This window comes from Mobula birostris, chromosome 5 (assembly GCF_030028105.1).
Source record: "Mobula birostris isolate sMobBir1 chromosome 5, sMobBir1.hap1, whole genome shotgun sequence".
NCBI lineage: Eukaryota > Metazoa > Chordata > Chondrichthyes > Myliobatiformes > Myliobatidae > Mobula > Mobula birostris.
The window spans coordinates 179,958,629-179,975,232 of NC_092374.1; the positions used below are offsets into that span (position 1 = coordinate 179,958,629).

At 43.7% G+C, this 16,604-nt stretch overlaps 1 protein-coding gene across 4 annotated transcripts in view; it reads left to right on the top strand.

The window, feature by feature from the left end:
• Positions 1-16,604, top strand: part of LOC140198091 (uncharacterized) — a 46,650-nt gene that overhangs the window by 7,918 nt on the left and 22,128 nt on the right. For all 4 annotated transcript variants that reach the window (XM_072258979.1, XM_072258978.1, XM_072258980.1 and 1 more), the window contains exons 5-6: positions 4,983-5,080; positions 7,281-7,359. In XM_072258979.1, coding sequence (XP_072115080.1) covers positions 4,983-5,080; positions 7,281-7,359 — 177 coding nt within the window. The remainder of the gene's footprint in view (positions 1-4,982; positions 5,081-7,280; positions 7,360-16,604) is intronic.

A 16,604-nucleotide genomic window follows, 5' to 3' on the forward strand; every position in this document is an offset into this window, starting at 1 on the left:
CTCTCTTATGCCCTGGTGAATGAAGTCTGCTCAATTTCCTTCCAGAATTGCTTGCCTTGAGTCCCAACAATATCCTCATAATTCAGCATGGAAGTTGGCCATTCAACCCATCTACTCCATGCCAACCAGACGCCCATCTACAGTCGTCCCATTTGCCTGTATTTAGCCAAGCATCTCTAAGCCTGTCCTATCTGTGTACCTATCCCACTGGCATTGAAATTTAAAATGAAAATGGATTTCTAGATGTAGGTAATCAAGAGGTGTAGAATCATACAACACAGAAACATAAAAGCCAAAGGGAGGCCATAAATAGGTCTAAAATTAGTGGAAAGTCTGAGGATTGGGAAGCTTGTAAAAAAAAAAAACAACAGAAGGCAACTGAAAAGTCATTAAGATGGTAAAGATGAAATACAAAAGTAGGCTAGCTAATAAAATTAAAGAGGATATCAAGAGTTTCTTCAGATACATAAAGTGTAAAAGAGAGGCAAAGATGGATATCGGACTGCTGGAAAATGATGCTGGAGAGATAGTAATGGGGGATGAATTGAATAAGTATTTTGCATCAGTCTTCACTGTGGAAGGCACTAGCAGTATGGTGGAAATCCCAGGTGTGAGGAGTCGTGAAGTTTGTGAAGTTACCATTACTAGGGAGAAGGTTCTTGGGGGAACTGAATGGTCTGAAGGTAGATGAGTCGCCTGGATCAGCTGGTGTATAGCCCAGGGATCTGAAAGAGGAGGCTCAAAGATTGTGGAGACATTAGCAATGGTCTTTCAGGAATCATTACATTCTGGAATGATTCTGCAAGACTGGAAAATTGCAAATGTCACTCCAGTCTTCAAGAAGGGAAAGAAGCAGTAGAAAGGAAATTATCGGCCAGTTGGTTTGCTCTCAGTGGTTGGGAAGATGGAGTTGATTGTTGTGGATGTGGTTTCGAGGTACATGATAAAAAAGACCATAGTCGGCATGGTTTCCTCAAGGAAAATCTTGCCTGACAAATCTGTTGGAATTATTTGAAGAAATAACAAGCAGGATAGATAAAAGAGATTCGGTTGATGTTGTGTACTTGGATTTTTAGATGGCCTTTGACAACCTGCCACATATGAAGCTGCTTAACAAGCAACGAGTCCATGGTATTACAGGGAACATTCTAGCATGGATAAAACAGTGGCCGATTGGCAGGAGGCAAAGAGTGGGAATAAAGGGAGCCTTTTCTGGTTGGCAGCCGGTGACTAGTGGTGTTCCACAGAGGTCTGTATTGGGCCTGATACTTTTTACATTATATGTCGGTGATTTGGATGATGGAATTGATGGCTTTGTTGCAAAGTTTACAGATGATATGAAGATGGGTGGAGGGGCAAATAGTTTTGAGGAAGTAGAGAGGCTACAGAAGGACTTAGATTAGGAGAATGGGCAAATACGTGGCAGATGGAATAGTGCCGGGAAGTGTATGGTCATGCACTTTGGTAGAAGAAATGAAAGGAGTGAAAGGCCTTGAGAGAATGAATGTGGAGAAAAAGCTTTTCAGGATGTATATTGTATACATTTCTCTGATATTAAATGTATCTTTGAAACCTTTGAAAGGATGTTTCCTATGGTGGGAGAGTCTAAGACCAGAGGACACAGCCTCAGAATAGAGAGGCATCCTTTTAGGATGGAGATGATGAGGAATTTCTTTAGCCAGAGAGCAGTGAATCTGTGGAATTTGTTGACGCAGACAGCTGTGGAAGCCAAGTCTTTATATTTAAGGCAGAGGCTGATAGATTCTTGATTGGTCAGGGCATGAAGGGATATGAGGGAGGAGGAGGTAGGAAAAATGGATCGGCCATGATTAAATGATGGAGCAGACTCAATGGGCCAAATGGCCTAATTCTTCTATATCTTTTGGGAACAGGCCCTATGGCCCAATTGGTCCAGGATGTCCAAGACCAGCATGTGGCCCATATCCCCTTTAAACCTCGTCTATCCATGTATCTACAATATTTTGTAAAAGTTGTTATTGTACTTTGAGAATGTAGATATTAAGAAAAGCTTGAGAATGTATATATTAAAGAGGATGTGCTGGAGCTTTTGGAAAGCATCAAGTTGGATAAGTCACTGGGACTGGAGGGGATGTACCCCTGGCTACTGTGGAAAGTGAGGGAGGAGATTGCTGAGCCTCTGGCAATGATCTTTGCATCATCAATGAGGCCGGGAGAGGTTCCAGGGTTGTGGATGTTGTTCCCTTATTCAAGAAAGAGAGTAGGGATACCCAGAAAATTATGGGCCAGTGAGTCTTAACTTCAGTGGTTGGTAGGTTAACGGAGAAGATCCTGAGAGGCAGGATTTATGTATATTTGGAGAGGCATAATCTGCTTAGGTATAGTCATCATGGCTTTGTCAAAGGCAGGTCGTGCCTTACTAGCCTGATTACATTTTGTGAGGATGTGACTAAGCACATTGATGAAGGTAGAGCCGTAGATGTAGTGCATATGGATTTTAGCAAGGCATTTGATAAGGTACCCCATGCAAGACTTATTGAGAAAGTAAGGAGGCGCGGGATCCGAGGGGAAATTGCTTTGTGGATCCAGAACAGGCTTGCTCACAGAAGGCAAAGAGTGGTTGTAGATGGGTCATATTCTGCATGGAGACTGGTGACCGGTGCTGTGCCTCAGAGATCTGTTCTGGACCCCGACTCTTTGTGATTTTTATAATTGACCTGGATGAGGAAGTGGAGGGATGGGTTAATAAGTTTGCTGATGACACAAAGGTTGGAGGTGTTGTGGATGGTGTGGAGGGCTGTCAGAGGTTATAGCGGGACATTGATAGGATGCAAAACTGGGCTGAGAGGTGGCAGATGGAGTTCAATCCAGATAAGTGTGAGGTGGTTCATTTTGGTAGCTCAAATATGATGACAGAATATTGTATTAATGGTAAGATTCTTGGCAGTGTGGGTCCGAGTTCATAGGACACTCAAAGCTGCTACACAGGTTGACTCTGTGGTTAAGAAGGCATACAGTGCATTGGCCTTCATCAATTGTGGGATTGAGTTTAAGAGCAGAGAGGTAATGTTGCAGCTATATAGGACCCTGGTCAGACCCCACTTGAAGTCCTATGCTCAGTTCTGGTCGCCTCACTACAGGAAGGATGTGGAAGCCATAGAAAGGGTGCAGAGGAGATCTACAAGGATGTTGCCTGGATTGGGGAGCATGCCTTATAAGAATAGGTGGAGTGAACTCGGTCTTTTCTCCTTGGAGTGGCGAAGGATGACAGATGACTTATTAGAGGTGTACAAGATAATGAGAGGTATTGATCGTGTGGATAGTCAGAGGCTTTTCCCCAGGGCTGAAATGGTTAGCATGAGAGGGCACAGTTTTAAGGTGCTTGGAAGTAGGTACAGAGGAGATGTTAGGGGTAAGTTTTTTACGCAGAGAGTGGTGAGTGCATGGAATGGGCTGCCAGCGGCGGTGGTGGAGGCGGAAACGATAGGGTCTTTTAAGAGTCTTCTGAATGGCTACATGGAGCTTAGAAGAATAGAGGGCTATGGGTAAAGCCTAGGTAGTTCTAAGGTAGGAACATGTTTGGCCCAGCTTTGTGGGCCGAAGGGCCTGTATTGTGCTGTATGTTTTCTCTGTTTCTACGTGTACCTGCTTCAACCACTTCCTCTGGCAGCTTATTCTACATGAATACCACCCTCTGAGTAAAAATAAATGGATTGATCCTTCAGTTTGTCTAAATCTTACCCCTCTCTCCCTTTCACCTTTAATCCTATGTCCTTTAGTTCTTGATACTTGAACCACTGAAAAAAGACTGTGTACACTCATGCCCTCTGTCCCTCATGATTTACACCTCTATAAGGCCAGCTCAATCTTTGTTCTGCTGCAGATCTCCTTAGTCCACTTTGGGACTACTGTCTAGGCAAATCCTTTGGCTCTGTGGCACAGCGGTTAGAGCTGCTGCCTCTCAGCTCCAGAGGTGGGGTTCAATCCCGAACTCTGGTGCTGTCCGTGTGCAACCTGCTCGTTCTCACTGTGACTTTCTAGATTTTTCCCTGGTGCTCTGGTTTGCCCCAACATCCCAAAATCATCCACTGTAAATTGCCCCTAGTGTGTGGGTAAGTGGTGTAATCCTGGAGAGTTGATGGGAGTGTGGGGAGAAACATAAAGTCATAAGGGGGATAAATTGAATGGATAGTCAACTTCTCAGCACAAGCGAGTGTAGAAAAGGGGGCTCAGATTTAAGGTGCGGGTGAAATTTAAAGGGGAACTGAAGATAAGTTTCTTGTTCATTACGTTTTACGTGGTTGGCATCCATCCGTCTGTCTCGAAGGACAATGGCTGATGATCATCATCACAAGCCTGGGCAGAAGGTATGGAGATCCTGAGATGCCCAGTCATCAAGATCCCCCTCTCAGCCTCACCAGTGTAGTCCAAAGGAAAGCTTATGAAGCAATACGTTTGGCACCAGCTTGGCTGCTGGAGCTGCCGGAAGGATGTTCAATGATGTCCGTCCACCATAGGGACTCCACTCTGGATTTGCTGTCTGGTTTTACCCTATAGCCTTCATCTCTCCCGAGGCTGCCCATAAGGCAGTGGGGCTATTTACCCGTAGCTGGGGATTTGGTTCATGAGCCTGCACCTGAAAGGAGTTTAGTTTTCGTGTGTTGCCAGTGAGGAGGCACTACATGAGGCTTGCTGTTGGAGAGGCTATGTACTGGCAGGGAAAGACTTACACATTCAGCTCTCCTTGTTACAAGATAGCTAGCCAGCGGTGGAAGGTGAAAGTGGGAGCGTCAAGCACTACCCACTACACTACCACGATGGACATGTCACAACAATAATTTTACATACAGCAATGTGAAATGAGCTTCCAGAGGAAATGCCCACAGTTGCAGCAGAGTGCTGCCTCCTTAATCTAATTTTGCCTGTCTCATTTCACTCAATTGTTTATACACTCACTGCCTCCAGTGGGTTAGGAGCTAACTTGTATTTCTTTAATTTTCTAGCTTTATAGAAAATCAGATGAATCAGCCAGGGCCGAGCTGTGATTTCCTGGAAGCTGCTCCTGACGAGAGAGCAGCTATCACTTGCGACACAGTCACAGGTTTGTATTTCCTTCTGGACCTTTGAAGTGCACGGGTTATAGGTCACACGAGAGAAAGGAATGGAGAGGAAAGGCAGGCGGTAGACTGCTGCCCCTCAGTGCCAGAGGCAGTTCAGTCCTGACCTGTGGTTTCGAAGCAACTGTGTGGATTTCCCCGGCGTGCTCTGGTTTCCCTCCAATTCCCAACGACGTGTTTGTTGGTGGATGAAATGGTTGCTGAAAATTCCCCCCAAATTTGTGGGTAAGTGGAGTAAATCTGAACATGGGTAAAATAAAAAAAACTGTTTATGCAGGATCGGTGTAAATGGGTGATGGTTGATGCAAACTTGATGGTCCGAAGAGCTCATCATGCTGTGTGACTCAAAATCCAGACAACACAAGCAATATTTAAGAGCTCTCTTGGCTTAAATAGGTAAAAGCAGGATGTAACACACAAAACACTGGAGGAACTGAACAGGTCAGGCAATATCTGTGGAGAGAAATGGACAGTTGACTGTTGGGTCAAGACATATCTGTCTTGATGACCTGGTGAGATTAGACCCTCTGGTGGTTGATTCTCATTGAGTCTGGTATCGTTTAAACATCTCTCAGTAACTTAAAAGGACACGGGAGGGGGTGGGTTGGGTGTAACACTGACGACCATTAATAAATGTGACTTTGCCAGAGTGTTCTTTATAAGGGTCAGTAACCTGTCCACAGCCCTTCTTCTGCATCCAACTGAAACTTCCAAGAAACTTTTGGTGGCGACCGTTAGCTATTTCGTGTGTCACCATCACTTAAACACCTGACTCTTGCCCAGAAGCTGTTCAACCTGACATTGTCCAGTGCAGAAAAGTGTAGTTGGATGGACATAATGGGCTGAAGGGCCTGTTTCTGTGCTGTCTGAGTACTGAATTTTCCTGGGGGCTTTGCAAAATAAAGGTTTCGATAGAACGTTTATAACTATGAAGTGTTGCCAGTGTCATAGGGTTAATCAGCACCGAAACTGGTCCTTTGCTTCACCAAGGTCTTGATGTATGAGGAGAATGTATCCGCGCCTGTACTTGTAGATTTCAGAAGGAATGAATTGGGGGTGGGTGGGGGTGTGGAATCTGATTGAAATCTACTGGATATTTAAAAGTGTGCATAGGCTTAACACAGAGAGGATGTATGCAGTAGTGAGAAAGTCTACGACCAGAGGAACAACTTCAGAATAAAGTGGTATCCCTTTAAAATTGAGAGGAGGATGAATTTCTTCAGCCTGGGGGTGGTGAATCTGTTGCCATTGAGTACTATGGAGGCCAAGTCTGCAAGTGTAACGCAGAGATTAATAGGTTCTTGATTGGTAAAGCGGTTAAAGGTCATGGGGAGTGGCAGGAGAATGAGGGTTGATAAAATCAGCCTTAACCGAGTGGTGGAGAAGATTCAGTGGGCTGAATGTCCTGATTCTCCTCCTGTATCTTACAGTCTTATCAACTCTGTGTTGACCATCAATGACCTATCCCACATTAATCTAATTTTATTCTCCCCTCTTTCCCAATTTCTACTTCAAACTAGGGACAACTTTCAATGAGCAATTAAATTACCAACCCTTTGTGTGAATGAACCATGCTGAAACAATCGCCTGGTAAAATTTTTACAGATATCCATAACTCAGAAAATATGTTAAAAATAAATAAATAACTGCGGTAACCATATCTCCAGGATGCTATAACAACAACATCAAAAGCACATGAGACTGATGAGAATGATCACTAAAAATAGAGAGAGAGAGAGAGGATGAAGGGAAACTAATTCTGCCATCTGTAGGATGGACATGTGTACTTACGTCAGACTTGAATTTAATAATTATTTAAGGAAGCTCAGGCTTGTGCAGGGGTGACTACAAGCTGGGCATTCATGAGCTGGGGACAGCCTGTAACCACATTTTACAATGGATATACTTTATATAGAATAGTGCTTTTGTACAGAAAGGTATGCAATTGGAACGAATTTAAACCAAGTCACTCTGTTGAGCACAGAGCAGTAGCAGTGTAGGAAATTTTGTGCACAAAGCTGTCTTGAAGGTTGCTACTTTCCAGCTGTGCTCCGGGATCTTTATACTGCTGCCGAGGGTCTTCGGGGTACCTTGTGGTGAAGAAGATTTCCTCATGTAAGTACTTTCTCTGATCCCAGATCCCAGTCACATGACTTTTTTTTGTTGTTTGGCCATTCTTCCCAGAACAAGATGATTTGGACAGCTTCCCCTCGTCTCAGTCAGCAGGCTCGGAATCGACAGTCACCCTGTCACATCCTAGCAGGTACGGTACTTTATTCCTCAGTATGTGAACATCATCAGTTATTGTTGATCCCAAATTTCCCTTCTTCACTTGTCTCAAACTGCTACAATCCTTCCAGCGAAGGTGCTGTTGCGCAGGCGTTTCGACCAGGAGAGAGGTTCTGCAGGTTGTGGTTTCCTTATAGGACCTCAAAACAACCCAAAAAATAGTCAATGTAGGTGTGAGGTATGAGTTGGCAACGATCTGTGGAAATCTCTGCCCAGAGAAGCAATGGAAGCTGCTCTCTAAATGTACTTAAAGACACAGCTAGATAGGTCTTTGCATTTGGGAAATTAAGGGCTATGGAGAAATGACAGATAGGTGGAGCTGTTCCCACACCTAGACGAGCCAGGATCTTATTGAATGAAGGAGTATGCTTGACAGACCACATAGCCAGCTCCTGCTCCAATTACTTATGTTCTTATGACAGATTGGTGTGTTTCAGTGAAAGGAAATTTATGTTTGAGGATAAAGACAGGGACTGAAAATCTATATATTCCTTTTTTTTTGGTTCATAGAGCAATGCAGGGACAGGTCCTATAGCCCCCAATGTCTGCCTTGGACATGGTGCTGCATTAAACTAAATCTCTTCTGCCTACACATAACCCATTCCCTTCAAATACATGTAGTTGTCACTCTCTTAAACGTCTCTACTGTATCTGCTTCCACCCTGGCAGCTCATTCCAGGCACCACCACTGTGAAATAATTTTTTAAAAATGCCCTGCACAATTCTTACAAACTTTCCTCCTCCCTTAAATTGCAGCATCCTACTATTTGACATAACCTGGGAGAAGATCCCGATTCTCCACCCAGTGTATGCCAGCCATACTTCTATCAGACACACAGAGATAAAAGAAAGAAACATGACTAGGCAAGAAAGTGAAAGTTTGAATTAGATTTAAAGAGGAATCACAGGGTTCTACAACTTGGAAACAGGTCCATCGCTCCAACTTGTTCATGCTGACCAAGATGTTTGTTGGAGCTAGTTCCTTAGCTCCTTTTTTGGCCCATATCCCTCTAAATCTTTCAAAAATCATTGGACTGTGGTGTAGTGCCAGAGGACTGGAAAATTGCGAATGTCACTCCACTCTTAAGCGAGGAGGGCAGCAGAAAGGAAATTATAGACCAGTTAGCCTGACCTCAGTGGTTGGGAAGATGTTGCAGTCAATTGTTAAGGATGAGTTTATGGAGTACTTGGTGACATGGAGCAAGATAGGACAAAATCAGCATGGTTTCCTTAAAGGAAAACCTGTTGGAATTCTTTGAGGAGGTTACAAGTAGGATAGATAAAGGGGATGCAGTGGATGTTGCATATTTGGACTTTCAGAAGGCCTTTGACAAGATGCCACACATGAGGCTGCTTACCAAGTTAAGCTCATGGGATTACAGGAAAGTTACTGGCATGGCTAGAACATTGGCTGATTTTTAGGAGGCAGCAAGTGGAAATAAAAGGATCCTTTTCTGGTTGGTTGCCAGTGATTAGTGGTGTGCTTTAGGGGCCAGTGTTGAGACTGCTTTTTATGCTGTATATCAATGATTTAGATGATGGAATAGATGACTTTGTTGCCAAATTTGCAGATGATACAAAGATTGGTGGAGCAGTAGGTAGGCTGTAGAAGGACTTAGACGGACTAGGAGAATGGGCAAGAAGTGGCAGATGAAATACAATGTTCGAAAAAGTGCAGACTATTTTCCAAAACTCTTGAGATGCAAAGGGATTTGGGAGTCCTTGTGCAGAACACCTTAAAGCTTAACTTGCATGTTTAGTTGGTGGTGAGGAGGCCAAATGCAATGTTAGCATTCATTTCAAGAGGTCTAGAATACACGAACAGGGATGCTGAGGCTTTATAAGGCACTGGTGAGGCATCACTTTGAGTATTGTGAACAGTTTTGGGCTCCTCATCTAAGAAAAGATGAGCTGGCATTGGAGAGGGTTCAGAGGAGGTTCACAAAGATGATTCTGGGAATGAAAGGGTTATCATACGAGGAACATTTGATAGCTCTGGGTCTGTATTTGCTGGAACTTAGAAGAAAGGGGGGATCTCATTGAAACCTTGCAAATGTTGAAAGGCCTAGACAGAGAAGGTGTAGAAAGAATGTTTCCCATGGTGGGGGGGGGGGGGGTCTAGGACAAGAGGGCACACTCTCAGGATAGAAGAGTGTCCATTAAAAACAGATGCAGAGAAATTTCTTTAGCCAGAGGGTCGTGAATTTATGGAATTTGTTACCACAGAGAGCTGTGGGGGGGCAGGTTGTTGGATGTATTTAAGGCAGAGATTGGTAGGTTCTTGATTGGGCGTGACGTGAAAGGTTGCAAGGAGAAGGCCGGGGAGTGGGATTGAGGAGGGGAGAAAAGGATCAGCCATGATTGCTCCTATGTCTTACGGCATAAGCCTTTCTTTGTAATCCGTAAATTTGTATCAATGTCTTTTAAACATTAGAATTGTATCCATATCTACATTGTCCTACAGTTTGTTCCATCTTCCATCCTCTGTGTGGAATAAGTTGTCCCTAAGGTTTTTTTTTTTAAAATCTCTCTTATATTTGATGTGCCAAAGTTCCCGAGGAGACATTGGGCTTTGTAGAGAGAGATAGAGAGTTTAAGAGAAGCGAGTGGGAGCTGTCAGCGCATTTTGCACTCCTCAGTTCCCAAGGAGACATTGGATTACATAGAGGGAGAGAGAGGAAGAGTGTTAAAAGAAGCAAGCAGGGGAAGTCACATATTTTGCATGCCACAGTTTTCGAGAAGGCATTGGTTTACACATAATTAGGCATTTAGCAGGGTCCAATGAAAAGAAGTTAGGTTTAAGCTGCACAGCCATTGTGTAAGTGGGCCAGTATTAGAGTGGGGAGTTGAGGGTTTGGCGAGGAGAGGCATAGGCCGTAGATGGATTTCTTTTATTGTTATTCTTTCTTTATCTCTTATTGCTCATTTAGAGCAGTGGGGATGCCAGACGGGATAGTGGAGTGGTCTTCTTACAGGATGTGAGAAGGCAGGAAGACCTCCAGTATTACTGACGACTACACGTGCAAGAGGTGCATCCAGCTGCAGCCTCTAACAGACTGTGTTAAGGAGTTGGGACTGTTGTACTCTGGTTCTGGGCGGAGGGATTGATAGGTAGGACATACTGGGAGGTAGTCAGACCCAAAGTGTAGAACACAAGAGCTGGGTGACAGTGAGAAGGGGGATTGGCAACAAGTGCAGAATACCTGTATGCCTTTTCCCCTCAATAACAGGTGTACTGCTTGGATACAGTTGGCGTGGGTGGGGGGGTGGTGATGGAGGATGACCTAGCAGAGGGAGGTTACAGTGACACTGAGTGGCTCAGAAGTTTGCGGGGAGGGGGGAGAGAAGAAGAAGTAGTGAGCTGTAGTGATTGTGAAGTCATTAATTAGAGGAACAGAAAGGAGGTTACGTGGACAAGAACAGGATTCCTGGATGGTATGTTGCTTCTTGGGTGCCAGGGGTCAGGGGCTTACCTGATCGAGTCCACAGCATTCTTAAATGGGAGGCTGAGCAGCCGGAGGTTGTGATCTATGTAGGAACCAATGACTTGGGTAGGATGGGTGATGAGGACCTGCAAAGTGAGTTGAGGGAGTTGGGTACTTAGTTAAAGGACAGGACCTCCAGGGTTGTGGTTGCAGGGTTGCTACCCGTGCCATGTGCCGCTGAGGCCAGAAGCAGGAAGATCGTACAGTTTAACATGTGGCTAGGTGATGATGCAAGAGGGGGGGCTTCAGTTTCTTGGATCATTGGGCTCTCTTCCAGGGAAGGTGGGACCTGTACAGAAGGGAAGTGTTTCACCTGAGCTGGAGGGGGACTAATATCTTAATGGGAAGGTTTGCTAATGCTGCACAACGTGAGGGTGGGATTTAAACTAGAGTTACAGGGAGATGGGAAACAGAGCGCCAGAACAGATAGTGTAGTGGTGTGGAGAAAGATATTGTTAAAGCTACAAACAAAGGTTAGGAATCCAAAGATAGAGTATGGTAGGATTAATACTCTGAGCTGTGTACATTTCAGTGCAAAGAGTATTGTATGAAAGGCGGATGGGCTTAGAGCATGGATCAGCGCATGGAGTTATGACATTGTGACCATTAATGAGACTTGGTTCCGGAAGGGGCAGGACTGGTAGCTCAATGTTCCAGGGTTCCATCGTCTTAGGCCAGGTAGAGTGGGGGGGGGGGGATTAAAGGGGGAGAGGTGGCATTACTGGTTAGGGAAAATGTCATGGCAGTACTCAGACATGACAGACAGGAGAGCTCATCTACTGAGGCTCTATGGGTAGAAAGGGGGAATAAGAAAGGTATGACCAAGTTAATGGGATTATATTATAGACCACCCGCTGTCCACAGGATTTAGAGGAGCAAATTTGTAGAGATTATAGACTATTGTGGGAAATACAAGGTTGTGATAGGTGACTTTCACTTTCTACTTATTAACTGGGACTCCCATACAGTAGAAGGACTGGATGGGAAAGAGGTTTTCACATGTGTTCAGGAAAGTTTCTTAATCAGTACATAAAATCTCAACTACAGAGAGAGTGGGGTACTCAGTCTCCTACTAGGAAATAAGACAGGGCAGGTAACACAAGCTTGTGTAGGAAAACACTTTGCATCTTGTGATCATGATGCCATTATTTCAAGGTAATTATGAAAAAGGTTGGGTCTGCTCCTCAGCTTGAGATCCTAAATTGGAGGAAGCTCAATTTTGAAAGGATCTGGCATGTGTGAATTGGGAAAGGTTGTTTTCTGGCAAATGTATACTTGGTAACTGGGAGGTCTTCCAAAGTGAAATTTTGAGAGTACAGAGGTTATATGTTCCTGTCAGAATAAATGGCAAGGATAACAGATTTAGGGAACCTTGGATTTTGAGGCTCTGGTTAAGAAAAATAGGAGGTGCATAGCAGGTATTGGCAGACAGGACCAAATGAGGTTCTTGAGTACAGGAAGTGTAAGAGAACACTTAAGAAGGAAATCAGGAGGTCTAAAAGATACGAAGAAGTTCCTCTAGCAGACGAGATGAAGGAGAATCCTAAGGCTTCTACAAATATATTAAGAGCAAAAGGATACCGAGAGACAGAATTGGTCATCTGATAGACCAGAGTGGTAATCTGTGTGTGGAGCCAAAAGAGAAGAGGACATCTAAAATGGATCTTTTGCATCTGTAATTACTTGAGAGATGGACACGGAGTCTTTCGAAGTGAGGCAATTCAGCAGCGAGTTATGGACCCTATACAGATTACAGAAGTGGAGGGTGTTTGCTGTCATGTGGCAAGTTAGAGTTGCCTGACAACGTGTTCCCTCCCACTCTGTGGGAGGCAAGTGCAGAAATTGCAAAGGCCCTAGCAGACATATTTAAAACATCCTTTGCCACAGGAGAGGTGGGGAGGACTGGAGGGTAGCTAATGTTCATCCATTCTTTAAAAAAAGGCTCTAGGAACAAGCCAGGAAATAATAGGTCGGTGAGCCTGACATCAATAATGGGAAAGTTATTATAAGGTGTTCTAAGGGACCAGATACTTAATATTTGGATAAACAGGGACTGATTAGAGATAATTAACTTGGCTTTGTGCGTGGTAGCTTGTGTCTAACCAATGTTTTGAGGAACTTAATGGGAAAGTTGATGAAGGCAAAGCAGTGAAAGTTGACTTCATGGACTTTAGTAGGGCCTTTGACAAAGTCCCGAGCGGGAGGTTGGTCAAGAACATAGAACACTGTGGGGAGATTTGATGAAGGTATACAACATTATGTGGGGTATAGATCGGGTAAATGTAAGCAGGCCTTTTCCACTGAGGTTGGGTGAAACTAGAATTAGAGGTGGTGGGTTAAGAGTGAAAGTTGAAGTGTTTAAAGGTAACTTCTTCACTCAGGGTAATGAGATTGTGGAATGATTGTGAGCCAGTGCAAATGGTGGTTGTGGGATTGATTGAAACATTGAAGAGAAATTTGGATAGGTACATGAATGTGAGAGGTATGGAGGGCTATGGTCCAGGTGCAGGTTGACAGGCATGGACTAGATGGGCCAAAGAGCCTGTTTCTGTGCTGTAGTATTCTTTGTCTGATCTTAAATCTATGTCCTTTAGTTTTAGCCACCCCTCCCATGCTGGAAACAGGACTCTGATCATCGACCTTATCTACTCCCCTTATCATAAGCTATTGCCAGAAAAAAGATAGTAAACCTGTGTTTTCGAACTAAAGGATTCATCCAATATGGTCCAAGAGATTGATTAAGACAGCAAAGATTGTGAAAGCTTCTAAGTATGGAAAGAAAATAGTTGAGTGAACACATGAAAGGTCCTTATGTGCGGAAGCTGGAGAGTTATACGGGGAACAAAAAAAACACAAACCAGCATTAACTAACACATTAGCCTGCCTTCAGATTGGAGGATACCAATAACTTTCCAGGAAAGCTGGGAATGAAGAGCTAATAAAAGGAGGAAATGAGCAATGTTATTCAATGTTATGCAGGGAATACTAATGGGACTGAAAATCTGTGTCCCAGAGTAGCGAAAGAGGCAATCAAAGTTATTACCACTTGTGTGAGTACATTTATGCACAGGTGCAATGAAAAACTTGCTTGCAGCAGCATCATTGGCATATAGTATTAGAGAAACAACATTCACGTGAAAAACATTAAACATAATGTATTAAACATAAATTACATATTAAACCCATTTGGACCAAAAAAAACAATTTTAGTGAAAAGTGATCATAGTGTTAGTATGCTGAGCAGATGATCAGGGTTGTGCAAGTTGGTTCAAGTACTGACTGGCTGAAGAGAAGCAGCTGTTCTTGAAACTGGTGGCGTGGACTTTCAGGCTTTTGTAACTACTGCCTGATAGTAGCTTTGGTTAGAGCTTGGCCCAGATGGTGAGGATCTGTGATGGATGTTGTCTCCTTGAGGTAGCCGCTCCTGTAGATAATTCCAGTGTTTGGGAGGGACGTGCCTGTGAGTTATTCTAACAGACTGCAGCTTCTAACATCCCTCGGCTTTCAAATTACCATACCAATCAATGTTGTAACCAGTCAGAATATTTTCAACGGTACATCAGTAAAAGATTGTTAGGTGACAAGCTGAACCTTCTTAGCTCTGCAAGTAGTCCAGGCATTAGTTGTTATATTGAAAAATGTTACAGGTTATGGAAGTATTCCTCAAATTTGGATGGATTTTAAAACTTGACATCATTGGCTGGGAAAGTGCTTGTGTCATTAAAAAATATTCACTGAGTTAGGCAAGGAATTATGTTCAAAAATCTACAGGAGTTTGTTTTAGGATGTGAACTGGTATAGTGGGTAAGGGGCAACACACACAAAATGCTGGAGGAAATCAGCAGGCCAGACAGCATCTATGGGAAAGAGTACAGTCAATGTTTCGGGCTCAGACCCTTCAGCAGGACTCGGCCCGTAACACCGACTCTATTCTTTTTTTTTATGGATACTGTCTGGCGTGCTGAGTTGCTCCAGTATTTTGTGCATGTTGCTTGGATTTCCAGCAACTGCAGATTTTCTCTTGTTTGTGTAGTGGGTGAGGGGATGTGGTTATGCTCAATTTGGATTTCGTCTTTGATAAGTTCCCAAAAAAGAAAATGGTGTGCAGAATCAAATTGTGTGGGATTGTGGAGGGGGGTGGTGAGGTACTTGCATGTATCATTAATTGGTCAACAGATAGGACAACCTAGGGTGGAGGATGTTCTTGGAATGATAGCAGGTAACTGCAGGGATCATTTCTTGTACAGCAATGAGGGAGGTTGTAGAAAGGTAACAGGAGTTTGAAAGGTCCAGAATTCTGATGGGGCTGGACAGATTGAGTACAATAAAGCTGATTATTTCAAATCACAATTGCACTGAAGTACGGGAAGAGCAAAAACAGAAGGCAGAATAAATTGTTGCAGAGGAAGTGCAGTGTGGGCAGACATTAAGGTGTAAGGGCCATGATGTGGTGGACTGTGAGGTTGAGTTCTTCTTTACCATACTAAAGTTTAATTCAAGAGTCTAATACCAACAAATTTCACGTCATGTCAAGCAGTGATATTAAATCTGATTCTGAACATTGGGATGGAACAAGGGATATAGAGTCATAGGGCAAGGAAACAGGTTGTTCAGCCCAGCTAGTTGATGCTGACCATGATGCCCATCCAAGCTAGTCCCATTTACCAGCATTGGGCCCATAACCTTTAAAACCCTTCCTCTCCATGTACCTGAATAGAAAAAGTTGTGAAGGTTATGGGCCAAATGCTGGCAACATCCTTTAAACGTTGTTCTTGTACCTGCCTCAACCACTTCCTCTGGCAGCTCATTCCTCATACATACTACACTGTGTCTAAAAGAAAAAGTTGCCCTTCAAGTCCCTATTAAATCTTTCTCCTCTCACCTTAAGCCTATGCCCTTGAGTTCTTGATTGCCTAATCCTGGGTATTGGTGCATTAATTCTAATAAGGCCCTTATGATTTGATATGAGGTGAGAATTTGAATGTTATTGAAATGGAGGATCAGTCTGTATCAGTCAGACTGTAATGAATGTTGGAACAGGTCTGAAGGACTAAATATCCTGAGACTACTTTGTATGTTTTATTTTTTGAAGCCATGAATTCAGGATATGGTGTTGGCATAGGCTAGGTGAAGAACTATAGTGCATTTTGTAGTCAGTTCACATGCCGATGGATTAAGGCTGCAGATAAGACTGCTTTGTACGAGATGGTGTTCAGCTTCTTGAGTGCTGTTAGATTTGTTGGAGCTGTCCTCATTCAGGTAAATGGAAAATTATTCCAGCACATTTGTAACATGTTCCTAGGTGATGGTGGAACTGCTTTGAGATGTTAGGAGGTGAGTCACTCGCTACAGAACAGCCAGCCTCTGCTCTGCCGTTGTATTTACGCCGTTGATTTGGTTAAGTTTCGGTGGTAATTCTCAGGGTGTTGCTGGTGGGGGCTGAGCAATAGCAAAGCAATCGAATGAGAAGGGTCTAATCAGAAACAAGAGAAAATCTGCAGATGCTGGAAATCCAAACAACACACACAGAATGCTGGATGAGTGGAGTCCAGTCCTGATGAAGGGCCTTGGTCCAAAACGTGAACTGTGCTCTTTTTCATATACTACCTGACCTGCTAAGTTCCTCTAGCATTATATATGTGTTGAACGGGAAGGGTAGTTGGTTGGAGCATACCTTATTTAAGATTTTAATGCTTGGTAATTCTGTGGTATAGGTGCTTCCTGAATGCTGTCC